Source organism: Pipistrellus kuhlii, unplaced genomic scaffold (genome assembly GCF_014108245.1).
Source record: "Pipistrellus kuhlii isolate mPipKuh1 unplaced genomic scaffold, mPipKuh1.p scaffold_m20_p_3, whole genome shotgun sequence".
Lineage (NCBI taxonomy): Eukaryota > Metazoa > Chordata > Mammalia > Chiroptera > Vespertilionidae > Pipistrellus > Pipistrellus kuhlii.
The window spans coordinates 59,010,751-59,024,919 of NW_023425529.1; the positions used below are offsets into that span (position 1 = coordinate 59,010,751).

A 14,169-nucleotide genomic window follows, 5' to 3' on the forward strand; every position below is an offset into this window, starting at 1 on the left:
CTACTTTTCAGAGGCTTTTTTTTCTCCAGAGTTAGTCGTTTTTTTCATATGCACGCATAGGTCATTACTCAGCGGAAACCTTAACTAGAATCTCTTGATCTCTGGAACTCTTTGCCCCTGCAGCTTCCTTCTCTTCATTAGTTCTGCAAATTCTAGCTGCCTTGGTGTCTCCCATAACTCTGAACTCTTTTAATTCAGTGAGACCATTGGGCTCTGAATGGGTCCCACCTTTCCCTTCCCTGTTTCATTCAGCCCCTTAACTGCAGGCAATAGGGTTACTTCACTTTTTTTTTTTTTTTTTTTTCTCTTGAAGATCTCTGCCCTGAGATAATGTCTAGTGTCTGAAAGTTATTGTTCCACATATTTTGTCTAGTTTTCTGCTTTTTTAAGGTAGAAGGGTAAATGCAGTCTCTGTTTTGTTCTTGTTTTGTTTCTTATCTTGGAAGGCATCCCTGCCTTATGGATGATGTCATTTTGGTTTTGTAAATATTTGTCTTTTTTGGCTTTTTGAATATTTGTAGGACTTTTGGAAAAACCAGTGTATAAACTTTAATAAATTTAGGCAGCTGGAGTGCATGATCTCTCTCTTGCTTGTTCCTTTTTACATACTGTGCTCCACATACATACTCACATCTTCTTTCATCTCTTGCGCATCATGTTCATTCCAAATATGAGAAGTATCAAGACAGTCTATTACTGAACATTTTTACTTAATACAAGATAGTGGTGACAAATGTTAGCTGTCATGTTTACCTTTAAGAAAATAGAGCGTTTTTATTTCTTTTTCTGTTTGTTTACTAAAAGATAATGAATTCTTCATTATTTTTCAACAGAATATCTATTCCTGTATTGGTTAAAGCATAATATAGTTGATATTGCTTGAAACTTTGAGCCATGAAATATTTGAAGTTATCCTAAGAGAGAAACAAAACAATATTTCCCTCTGTATTAAAATCTATAGTATTCCAAAGTTATTTTTTATTCACCTGGTAAATTTACAGAATAAGTATTAAATTTTGTTTTTAATTAAGGTATTTAGCATATATAGTAATAATTACCTTTTTATATAGTTAAGTTATACTGTTGAAAAATGCCATACCCGATTTTAAATTTGTAACTTTATCTTTTGATGAAACTAGCATATTTAAAGAATTATTTAAACTTATTTAAAAAGCACATTTTCTTTAAGAAACAATGGAAAATTCAACTATTATACATTGACTTCAGAGTTGCCATGAATACATTAATAGTAAGGCAAATACTGTTTTAAAGTCGATTAATACTATAAAACACATTAAAACAGGGTTAATGTTGTTTTGAGAATGCAAAGTAAAACAGTGTTGTTCTCATTTTGTGACAGTCATGAAATTTTAAATTAGAGCTGAATGTGTGTCACTTAACTATTCTTAGACATCCAATTTATTTGATATATTATAATTTTTCTTTATGAATAACCTAATTATCCTTACTAGATGTTAGGGGTTACATTTTATAGCAGTAATTATACTTACTTATGGCTTAAAAAAAAACGCCTTTTTTTAAAATTTTGTATTTTATTGATTTTTTTACAGAGAGGAAGAGAGAGAGCGAGCTAGAAACATCAGTGAGAGAAACACCAACCAGCTGCCTCCTGCACACCCCCCACTGGGAATGTGCCCGCAACCAATGTACATGCCCTTGACCGGAATCAAACCTGGGACCTTTTAGTACGCAGACCGAAGCTCTATCCACTGAGCCAAACCGGTTTCTGCTCCTTTGTTATTTTTGAGAAAGAAATACTTAATACCTGTGGTACATTTAAATTTGGTAATGGGCTGTTCGTTACATTTTTGCCTTAGAGTCAAGCATCTTAAAATATTTCACCAAACATATACAATGTAAGATAGTAAAAATTAAGTAAAAGTATAGCATTCACTAACTCTAATCAAACATAAAACAAGACGAAATATAGGTTTTCATTATGTGGATTCTTTTTAAAACTTTAATGTTAATTCTTAATGATTTGTTTCCCTTGGAAATGTTTCTGCCTGTCTTATTATTATTAGATTGCTTGTTGGAGGTAATCCATATGTATGTGTATGTATGTTTGGTTTTAATAAAATAGATTCATACTTTTTATGAATTTAAAATAGATGTTTCTCTTATCCTCTCCCAAAGTATATTTCTTATGGTAAATAATTGCTCTAAATTTGAATGTATTTTTAATGGTTAGCAACTATTATTAGATCATTAGATACACTTACTACTTTCCTAAGGTAAACATTTCATTAAAACTTTGGTGAGAGATATTTGTTTTTAAAATCTGTGCTTCCAAAATTTTTGTATACACCATTTTTGAGTTTTTATCTCTTTCAGTTTACATTTTTTAAGTTAACATCTCTAGCGACTATCACCTCTGCTACACTGAATTTTTTGTACCTGATGTTCACAGTGCCTAGTCATTTTGGACTTACTTATCTTTATTGAGGTTAAGACATGAGCCCCATTATTGTTCTTCCCTATTGTAATAAAGCAAATTCTATTAGAATGTATATGAAATTAGAGGATTGAAGGACAAAGGCTTCAGAAAGCTGACATGTTACTACTCTTCATTGAAGTAAATTTTAATGAGTATTTGGGTTTCATTTACTAGTCATAAGAACATATGATATATTTCCTTATATGGCATAGGAATAAACATCATAAACTGAATGAATATTATATAAAGAAGTATTTGGAAGAGAGATATTTTAAGTTAAATGACTAAATCTGAATTAATTGTATATTTCTGAGACATAGAAGAACATTTAAAAGAAAAATGTCAGCTGAGGGCTGAACATTTTCATCAACTCCATTTTTATTTATGTTTCTATCTTGTATATGAGGACTGGCAGACAGTTTTAACTGTAGAGAGAAATGGGAAGGAAGAGTTTTTCATATTTAATAATTTCTATCTCAAAGCATGTCTGCCAGTCTAGCTCTCCCCAAATAGTTAAGAATATTTTAAATGTTCTTTTTGTTTTGTTTTCTATATATAATATTGGATATTTTTGTTACTGTTCATATATTTACATGTTAGTAATTTTGATGGCTTTTGGATAATTCCACTCTAGAGGGAGAACTGGTGGGCGGTCCTTCCTGTGACACGACCCTTGAGTGACAGTTCTGTTTGATTGCCTCCAGTACTGTGAGGAAAGGACACGACTCTATGGTGAGGACTGATGGACATACATTATCTGAGAAAAGAAACTACCAGGTAAGATTTATTTCCCTTTTTTTTTATTGGTCAGATAGCTACATTGAACTGATTAATATGTTGTATTTAACTAGAATCAGCATATTGGTTGGATATACCTCAATTTGAAAAATGTGGGTTATAATTTAAAGTACATATATAATGGGTTTGACAGTTTAGTTGGGGACATTTTTCAAAATAAAATATGCTTCTAATAAATGTATATACTTTTAATGTCAACACAAATTTTCTGGTGTGTGTAAATATGTCAAATCTTATTTTATTTGATACATAATTTATAACTTTATGGCTGGATTCAGAGATTGCTTTATATATATATATATATATATATATATATATATATATATATATATATATATATATATACTGGAAGACTAAACTGAAGTCTTATGCTATATTCAGGGTAATGGAGAATTACAGAAATGTGGGCAAAATTGTTTAGAATATAGAAGAAATATAAATGAAATTCCCAAGATGCTCAGAGACCAAAATTCTACAGAACTTGTGATTTACTTCTGTCCTTATAATGCTAGAGTCCTGTTTCTCATTTATTAAGTTAGTTAATATCCATCCTCTATGTAATCTGTAAGGATGCTAAAAGAATGGTTAAAGTGTAATATTATTGTTTTCTTTTTATTCTGTTTTATTTTTCTCTATCACCATTTAGGTAACCTATATCCTTTTCCACCTACCCCTGTCCATAATCACCACACTGTTGTTCCTGTTCATGAGTTCTTTCTCTTTTTGTTTCTTTTTAACTCACATTCCTACCCCTCAACCTACTGTTTTCTTTTTCAGCTTTTAAATGAAGGTGAATTTTAAAGTTGGTGCTATTAAATAGTGATTAAAATATAACATTTTAATTTAATATTTTCAAATAAAATCTGCTTTATTCATTTAGTAATAATTCATTAAGTTATTTAATGATTCGGAATACAGAATAATTTAAAGTTCAGAGCTTTAGGCTTTCTGTACAGATACATATCCAACCTCCTTCTCTCCCTTCCATTCACCAGTTTCATTTCCTCTAGGCTATGACAGAATTAGTGTGATAGTGACAGCATTGGTTAATCTGCTAACCATTAGTTTTAACTAAAGTTTTTCTTCCCTCAACTTGGTAAAAGGAAGAATGGAGAAAATTTGTATATGGGTATTCATGTAAAATTAGCAGAGAGTCTATGATTTGATTATAAGACTTGCTGGTTTGGGCACTACCCCTAATAAAAAAAAGTGTCACACTGACTGGGTGGCTAAGTTGGTTCAAACTACCCTGTTTCCCCGAAAATAAGACAGTGTCTTATTTTAATTTTTGCTCCCAAAGATGCATTAGGTCTATTTTCGGGGGATGTCTTATTTTTCCATGAAGAAGAATACAGTACATATTTATTGTTAAATGAAAATAAAGGAAATTTGTTACCTGTATATGGTACGGTAGTACGGTAGTTGTCAACACAAACCAGACAAACTGTGAATCCTACAGTATCAAGAATTTACGCATTTATTCAATGACAATCATGTCATCGTCTTCTGGAACATCATCATAACAATCCAATTCCTGAATTTCCTGGTGAATTTCTTGTGACTCCATTTCTTTCAGAATCAGTGGTCCAAATCTCTCATGGTTAGCCTAGGGAGGGCCTTATTTTCAGGAGGATGCCTTATATTTTACTCAGAAGGAAACCTGTAAGTAGGTCTTATTTTCGGAGGATGTCTTATTTTCGGGGAAACACGGTATACCCAAAAAGGTTGCAGTATAATTCCTGGTCAGGTTACATACCTAGGTTTCGGGTTTGATCTCTGGTTAGGAGGCAACCAATCCATGTATCTGTCTCTGTTTCTGTTTCTGTTTCTGTTTCTGTCTCTCTTTCTCTTTCTCCCTTGCTCCCTTTTCCCTCTCTCTCTAAAATTAATAATAATAGAAAAAGGAAACATATCCTTAGGTAAGGATTTTAAAAAAGCACACAAGACAGTGTCATATTTAACCTTTCTAGAGTTTCTCCTAACTTGATGTCTGAAGCTTCTTGCCAGATGTTTATGATTTTAATAAGCCAGAATAAGGCATGCCTGTGATAAATCATTTCTTGTAACCTTTTCTATTCTGAATTGTTCTCATAGACTTGACTAACATGGCCATTGCTTATCCTCTTATATAATAAAGAAGTAATATGCAAATTGACCATCACTCTCAACACACAAGATGACTGCCCCCATGTGGTCAAAGATGGTTGCCACAAGATGGCCATCAGGGGAGGGTAGTTAGGGATGACCAGGCCTACAGGGAAGGGCAGTTGGGGGCAACCAGGCTGCAAGGGGAGGCAATTGGGGTTAACCAGGCCTACAGGTTAGAGGTGACTGGGCCAGCAAGGGATGGCAGTTGGGGGCAATCGGGCTGACAGGGGAGCAGTTAGGCATCAATCAGGTTGGGAGGGGAGTGGTTAGGGTATGATCAGGTTGGCAGGCAGAGCGGTTAGGGGCAAGCAGGCAGGCAGGCAGACTGGCAGGTGAGTGGTTGGGAGCCAACAGTCCTGGATTGTGAGAGGGATGTCCCAGATTAGAGAGGATGCAGGCTGGGCTGAGGGACACACACACACCCACCCACCCCCATGCACAAATTTTGTGCACGGGGCCTCTAGTAATTTATGTTTGCTGTAGCTCCTGTCTCACCACCACTTCCAACTACCTTGACTCAATTGGTCACACCACTTGGGCTTTTGAATCTTTGATAGGTTCTGGTAAATTATTTTAAGAATATGATTCTAGGTTATGTGGCTTTTCGTTATTCATAATTGAGCTTGAAAAGAACTGTGTATCATTACACAGTATGGGTAATTCATGAATCACATTAATATAGAATTCCAAAATATTCACATAAGAAGGAAATAAGATGAGGTTATAATTTACACATGAAGTTATTTCCTAATTCCTAATCATCCTACTCTAAAAATAGTTTATATCTTCAGTCACATTATTTACAAATAATCCAGGTTTTTAATATTTTACTGGCTGAAAGTATTTTTCATTTTCTTATTTATTAGAGGCCCGATGCATGAAATTCTTGCAGGGTGGATGAAGGGGTCCCTTGGTCTGGCTGGCAATCAGGGCCTGCCAGCCAGGGAAGGGACCATGGCAGTTTGGCTGTGGGAATGCACTGACCACCAGGGACAACTCGTGAATTGAGCATCTTCTCCTTGGTGGTCAGTGCACGTCATAGCTACCTGTAGATCTGTCATTTGGTTGTTCAGTTGTAACAGCTGCTTAGGCTTTTATATAGATAGATTTATTAAATCTATATTGTTGAAAATATTACATATGTCTACTTTTTTACCCCATTGACCTCTTCTAGCCTGCCTCCATTTCTCCCCCTCCCCCCCAGGTCTTCCTCACCCTATCTTTTGTGTCCATGAGTTATGCATGTACTGCCTTGTTTCCCCTAAAATAAGACAGTGTCTTATGTTAATTTTTTCTCCCAAAGTTGCGCTAGGTCTTATTTTCAGGGGATGTCTTTATCTTTCCATGCACTAGGTCTTCTTTTTGGAGGATGTCTTATTTTCGGGGAAACACGGTAGTATGCATATAAATTCTTTGGTTAATCTCTTCCCATCCACCCATCCTTCCCCACCTTCCCTTTGAGATTTCACAGTCGGTTTCATGTCTCTGGATCTATTTTGTTCACCAGTTTATTTTGTTAGATTCCACATATGAGTGAGATCATATGATAATTGTCTTTCTCTTACTGGTTTATTTTGCTCAACATAATACTCTACAGGTCCCTCCATGCTGTCTCAAAGAGTAAGAGATTCTTCTTTTTTAATGCTGTATAGAATTCCATGCTATAAATGTATCACAACTTTTTATCCACTTATCTAATGATGGGCACTAGGGCTGTTTCCAGATCTTAGCTATTGTAAATATGTTGCTATGAATATAGAGGTGCATACATTCTTTCTGATTGGGGTTTTGGGTATCTTAGAATATATTCCTAGAAGTAAAATCACTGGGTCAAATTGCATTTCCATATTTAATTTTTTTTGAGAATATTCCATACTGTTTTCCATAAGGGTTGCACCAGTATGAATTCTCATCAGCAGTGTACTAAGGTTCCCTTTTCTCCACATCCTCGCCAGCATGTATCATTTGTTGATTTGTTGATGTCTTATTTTCGGGGAAACAAGGTAGTATGCATATAAATTCTTTGGTTAATCTCTTCCCATCCACCCACCCTTCCTCACCTTCCCTTTGAGATTTCACAGTCGGGAGCTATTCTGACAGTTGTGAGATGATACTTCATTATCATTTTAATTTGTATTTCTCTGATGATCAGTGACTGAGCATATTTTCATACGTTTCTTGGACATATATATGTCTGCTTTGGAGAAATGTCTAGTTAGGTCCTTTGCCCATTTATAAATTTTATTTGACTTCCTTTTTAGTTCTCCGAGTTTCTTATATATATTATCAGAAGTATCATTGCCAGATATGTTCTCCCATATCATGGGCTTCCTTTTCATTTTGTTAATGGTATCTTTTGGTGTGCAGAAGCTTTTTATTTTTATGTAGTCCCATTTATTTACTTTTCCCTTACTCCTTTGCCCTAGGAAATATATCTATAAACATTGCTGTAAGAGATTTCTTAGATTTTTCTGCCTATGGTTTCTACTAGGATTTTTATGGTTTTATGTCCTATATTTAAATCCTTTATCCACTTTGAGTTTATTCTTGTGTATGGTATAAGTTGGTGGTCTAGTTTCATTGTTTTGCAAGTATCTGTTCAATTTTCCCAATACCATTTATTGAAGAGACTGTCTTTATTCCATTGTATATTCTTGCCTCCTTTGTCAAATATTAATTTAGGGTAATGGCTGGGGTCAATTTTTGGGTTCTCTGTTCTATTCCATTGATCTGTGTGCCTGTTCTTGTGCCAGTGCCAGGTTCTTTTAATTACCATGGCTTTGTATCTGGTATTGTGATCCCTCCAACTTTGATTTTCTTTCTCAAGATTGTTGTGGCTATTTGGGGTCTTTTTTTATTCCATATAACTTTTTAGAGTATTTGCTCCAGATCTGTGAAATAGGCTGTTGGTATTTTACTTGGGGTTGCATTGAATCTGTAGGTGGCTTTGAGTAGTACAAACATTTTGATTTGACTTCTACCAACCAGTGAACATGGACAAATTCTTCCACTTGTTTATATCTTCCTCGATCTCTTTTTTCAACTTTCTGTTGTTTTCCAAGCACAAGTCTTCTTTTGGTTAAGTTTATTTCAAATATCTTAATTTTTTTTGTTGCAACGGTAAATGAGATTGTTTGTTTAGTTTCTCTTTCTGATAATTCATTATTGATGTATAAAAATTCCACGATTTATAGGTGTTAATTTTGAGTCCTGCTACATTGCCAAATTCATTTATTAAATCTAGTAGTTTTTGATGGAGTCTTTAGAGTTAGAGTTTTCTATGTATAATATTATGTCATCTGCAAATAATGAGAGTTATTTCCTGCTTTCAAATTTGAATGCCTTTTATTTCTTCTTAAAAATTTATTATTTATTTATTTGTTTGTTTGCTGTCTAAAGTTTTACATATGTCTCCTTTTCCCCCAATTGTCCCCTGCCCCCTCTCCCAGCCATTCTCACACCTGGCACCCCCCTCCTCCTCGTCTTAGTGTCTGTGTCTATTGGTTATGCTAATATGCATGCATGAAAGTCTTTTGGTTGCTCTCTAACCTCCACACCTCTCTTGTCATTTGTCTCTGGATCTGTTTTTTTTTTTCTCCATCAAATTATGTTGATCATTATATCTCACATATGAGTGAGATTATATGATATTTAACTTTCTCCAAATGGCTTATTTCACTTAGCATAATGCTCTCCAGTTCCATCCATGCTGTTGCAAATGGTAAAAGTTCCTTCTTTTTTTTAACGGTGTAGTATTCCACTGTGTAGATGTACCACAGTTTTTTAATCCATTTATCTGCTGCTGGGCACTTAGGCTGCTTCCAAATCTTAACTATTATACATTGTGCTGCTATGAACATAGGGATGCATATATCCTTTCTGATTGGTGTTTCTGGTTTCTTGGGATATAGTCTGAGAAGTGGTTCAAATGGTAGTTCCATTTTTAATTTTTTCAGGAAACTCATTACTGTCTTCCACAGTGGCTGCACCAGTTTGAATTCCCACCAGCAGTGCACAAGGGTTCTTTTTTCTCCACATCCTCGCCAGCACTTATGATTTGTTGATTTAATCATGATATCCTTTCTGACAGATGTGAGATGATACCTTGTTTTGATTTGCATCTCTCAGATGATTAGTGACCTTGAGCATGTTTTCATGTGTCTCTTGGCCTTCAATATGTCCTCTTTCGAAAAGGATCTACTTAGGTCCTTTGCCCACATTTGGGTTGGATCAGTAATCTTCCTTTTGTTAAGATATGAGTTCGCTGTAAATTTTGAAGATTAAACCCTTATTTGAAAAAGCATTGGCAAATATGTTCTCCCACGCAGTGGGCTTTCTTGTTTTGTTGATGGTTTCTTTTGCTGTATAGAAACTTTTTATTTTGATGTAGTCCCATTTTTTAATTTTCTCCTTAGTCTCTCTTGCCCTAAGATCTGTGACTGTAAAGATAATGCTACAACATATGTCTGCAATTTTGCTTCCTATGGATTCTTGTATGATTTTTATGGTTTCCCATAAATAATATAATGCTGGATCAATTTGCTAGAATTTTTACCCAGTGGTGTTATTGGGGTATTAATGTCCCCATACTATTACTGTATTGCGTCAGTCTCTCCCTTGATATTTCTCAGAAGTTTTTTATGTATTTGGGTGCTCCTGTATTGAGTGCCTATATGTTTACAGAGTTACATCTTGTTGAATCGCTCCCTTTAATATTATGAAATGGCCTTCCTTATCTCTTGTTATGGCCTTCACTTTGATGACTAATTTGTCAGATATAAGTATTGCTACCCCACCTTTCTTTTCGTTGCCATTAGCTTGAAAAACCTTTTTCCATCCCTTCACCATCAGTCTGTGTGAGTCCTTTGTTCTGAGGTGGGTCTCCTGAGACAGCAGCTATATGGGTCATCTTTTCTTATCCACTCAGATACCCTATGTCTTTTGATTGGGGCATTTAATTCATTTACATTTAAAGTTATTAGCCGAGACCGGTTTGGCTGTCGGCTTGGGGACTGAAGGGTCCCGGGTTCGATTCCGGTCAAGGGCATGTACCTTGGTTGTGGGCATATCCCCAGTTGGGGGTGTGCAAGAGGCAGCTGATCGATGACTCTCATTGATGTTTCTAACTCTCTATCTGTACAGAGGCAGCTGATCGATGACTCTCTCTCATCGATGTTTCTAACTCTCTATCCCTTCCTGTCTGTACAAAATCAATAAAAAATATATATTTAAAAAAATAAATAAATAAAGTTATTACTGATAGGTACTTTTGTTGCCATTTTAATTTTTTATGCCTTTTTTTCCTTCTTTCCTTCCTATTCTTTTTATAGCAGACACTATAGTATTTCTTGCATTGCTGGTTTGGTGGTGATAACTTTCATTAGTCCTTTTTTGTCTGTGAAGCTCCTGATTTCACCCTTAACTTTGTTCAATAGCCTTGCTGGATACGGTTTTCTTAGATTCAGACCCTTGCTTTGCATGACTTTGTATATTTCATTCCATTCCCTTCTGGCCTGATATGTTTCTGTTGAGAAATCAGTTGATAGTCTGATGGAAGGTCTGTTGTAGGTAAACTTCTATCTCTGGCAGCCTTTAAGTTTCTTACTTTGTCATTGCTGTTTGTCAGTCTATAATAATAAAAGTATAATATGCTAATTAAACTGGACATCCTCCCAGACGACCTTTTCGACCAAGCCAGGGCTGCAAGGGAAGCTCTGGTTTCTGGTGCCTGCCTGCTGATGGCTGGAGGGAAGCCTGAGTCCCCGGTGCCAGACGGAAGCCAGTGCCAGGAGCCAGGGAAGGAAGGCCTACTCTTGCGTGTATTTCAGGCATTGGGTCTCTAATTTAATTATAATGTGTCATGGTATTGGTCTTTTTGGTTTCATCTTGTTTGGGGACTCTCTGAGCTTCTTCAACTTTTATGAGTTTTTTCTTCCCAGTATCAGGGAAGTTTTCTGTCATTATTTGTTCAAACACGTTTTCTATTCCTTGCTCAGTTTCCTCTCCTTCTGGCACCCCTATTATGCAGATGTTTCATTTTGTGTTGTCCCAAAGTTCTCAGGCTCTCCTGTCTTACATTTTTGTGTTTTTTTCCAGTTGCTTCTCTGCTTGGGTATATTTTTCTACCTTGTCTTGTAGCTGACTGATGCGGTCCTCTGCTTCTTCTGCTCTAATGTTGATGTTTTCTATTGTGTTCTTTATTGCAGCAATGTCACTCTTCATTTCTTTTGGTTCTTATTCATTTCTTCTTGGTTCTTATACTTATTGTTCAATTTGTCTTCCTTCCTTTTGGCCTGGCCTGCAGGGAACAGGCCGAAACCAGCAGTCTGACATCCCCTGAGGGGTCTGGGATTGTGAAAGGGTGCAAGCTAGGCCAAGGGACCCCACTGGTGCACGAATCCGTGCAAGGGATCTCTAGTATGAATATAAGATCTTTGTTAATCTCTTCCCATACTCTTCCCTCCCCCTTCCCATTGAGATTCATCAGTCTGTTCCATGTTTTCATGCCTGTGCATTGTCTGCTCCATGGTGGTCAGTGTGCATTATATTGAACAGTCACTTAGGCTTTTATATATATAGAGTAAAGGCCTGGTGCATGAAATTCATGCATGGTGGGGTCCCCTCAGCCTGCCCTGCATCCTTTCCAGTCTGAGACCCCCTCGGAGGATGTCTAACTGCCGGTTTAGCCCACAAGGATTGGGGCTAAACCGGCAGTCAGACATCCTCTTGCAATCCAGCACTGCTGGCTCCTAACCACTCACCTCCCTGCTTGCCTGATCATCCCTAACTGCTTCTGCTTGCTGGCCTGATCACTCCTAACCCTTCTGCCTGCCAGCCTGATAATCCCTAACTATCCTTGCCTGACTGCCTGATTGCCCCTATCCACTCTCCCTTGGTGCCGTAATCGCCCCTAACTGCCCCCCTGCTGGCCTCATCACCCCTAACCGCCTCTGCCTCAGACCCCATCAACGTAGCTTTGTCTGGAAGAAGGACTGCATGACTGGAAGATGTCTGGTCGATCCAATCTAGTTAGCATATTACCATTTTTTTAGTATAGATGGGTGTTGGATTTTGTCAAATGCTTTTTTCCTGCATCTATTCATATGATTGTCTTGTAATTTGTTTATGTGATGTGTCATGTTTATTGATTTGCAAATATTATACCAGCCTTCCACCACTGGCATTAATCCCACTGAGTCATGGTGTATGCTGTTTTTAACCCTTTGCACTCCGCTGTCCCCTCTCAGGGGACATCGGAATTCTAGCATATCATTCGGATGCCCCCTCTCAGGGGGGACATTGCAGTTTATTAATGATTACAGGGAATTGAGTTAGTTCAACGCACGTGTCCGCAGCAAAGTAGCGTCGAGTAGCTGGTAGCCAATGTCCAGAATGGTTCGGAGTGCAAAGGGTTAATATATTGCTAGGGATTTTAGCATCTATATTTATCAGGGATATTGGCCTGTAATTCTCTTCCTTTGTAGTGTCTTTATCTTGTTTTGTTATTAGGATAATAATACTGGCCTCATAAAAAGAGTGTAGAAGTGATCTCTTGGAATTTTGGGGATATTTTTATGAGAATAGGTGTTAGTTCTTCTTTGAAGTTTTGGTAAAACTCCCGTCAAGCTTTCTGGACCAGGGCTTTTCTTTGCTGGGAGTTTTAATTTCTGCTTCTATTTCATCAGTTCCCTTTTCAATTTTTCTGATTCTTCCTGATTCAGTTTTTAAAGATTGTCTGTTTCATCTACACTGTCCATCTTGTTGGTATATGTTTGTAGTTTTTTCTTACAACCCTTTGTATTTCTGTGATGTCAGTTAGATTTTTTGTGTGTGTGTTACTTTTTTTTCCCTTTAGCATCTATGTCATTTACTTTAGTTCTTTATTTCCTTCCTCCTAGTTCCTCTGGACTTTTATTTTCTTTTGTTCTTTTTCTAATACTTTGAGGTGTAGAGTACTTTTCTTGTTATTTTTTTGTTTGTTTGTTTGTTTTAATTAAACCTATAATGCTATGTACTACCTTCTTAGGACTGCTTTCACTATTTCCCAGAAATTTGGGGTTATTGTGTTCATTTGTTTTCAGGAAGTTTTTCTTCTTTTTTTAATATAACAAATCTTTATTATTCAGATTATTACAGGTGTTCCTCTCCCCCTCTGCCCCCAATAGCTCCCCTCCACTGATTTCCCACCCCTTGCCCTTATCCCCTGCCACTGTCTTCATCCATAGGTGTAAAATTTTTGTCTAATCTCTTTCTGCACCCCTCAGATGCGATTTCCCCTGATAATTGTCCACTCCCTTTCTATATCCCTAATTCTATTATATTCACCAGTCCATTCTGTTCTTCAGGTTTTTTATTCACTTGATTTTTAGATTCACTTGTTGATAGATATGTATTTGATGTCTTTTTGTTCTTCATAGTTTTTACCTTTACCTTTTTCTTCCTCTTCTTAAAGAATACCCTTCAGCATTTTCTGTAATCCTGATTTGGTGGTGATGAACTCCTTTAGCTTTTTCTTATCTGTGAAGCTCTTCATCTGACCTTCAATTCTGAATGATAGCTTTGCTGGGTAGAGTAATCTTGGTTGTAGGTTCTTGCTGTTCGTTACTTTGAATATTTCTTGCCACTCCTTCTGGCCTGCATAGTTTCTGTTGAGAAATCAGCTGACAGTCTTATGGGTACTCCCTTGTAGGTAACTAACTATTTTTCTCTTGCTGCTTTCAAGATTCTCTTTGTCTTTTGCATTTTAATTATGATGTGTCTTGATG

General features: G+C 36.4%; 1 protein-coding gene across 14 annotated transcripts in view; it reads left to right on the forward strand.

Annotated features, from left to right (window-relative positions):
- The window catches only part of CNOT2 (CCR4-NOT transcription complex subunit 2), a 119,602-nt gene that overhangs the window by 38,643 nt on the left and 66,790 nt on the right, over positions 1 to 14,169 (forward strand). For 8 of the 14 annotated variants that reach the window (XM_036455262.2, XM_036455258.2, XM_036455251.2 and 5 more), the window contains one exon: positions 3,163 to 3,235. The exons of 2 other annotated variants lie outside the window; for them this stretch is intronic. In XM_036455262.2, coding sequence (XP_036311155.1) covers positions 3,163 to 3,235 — 73 coding nt within the window. Of the gene's footprint in view, positions 1 to 3,092; positions 3,236 to 14,169 lie in introns of all 14 variants that reach the window. 4 more of the 14 variants (XM_036455252.2, XM_036455253.2, XM_045588257.1 and 1 more) reach the window with 1 other exon arrangement.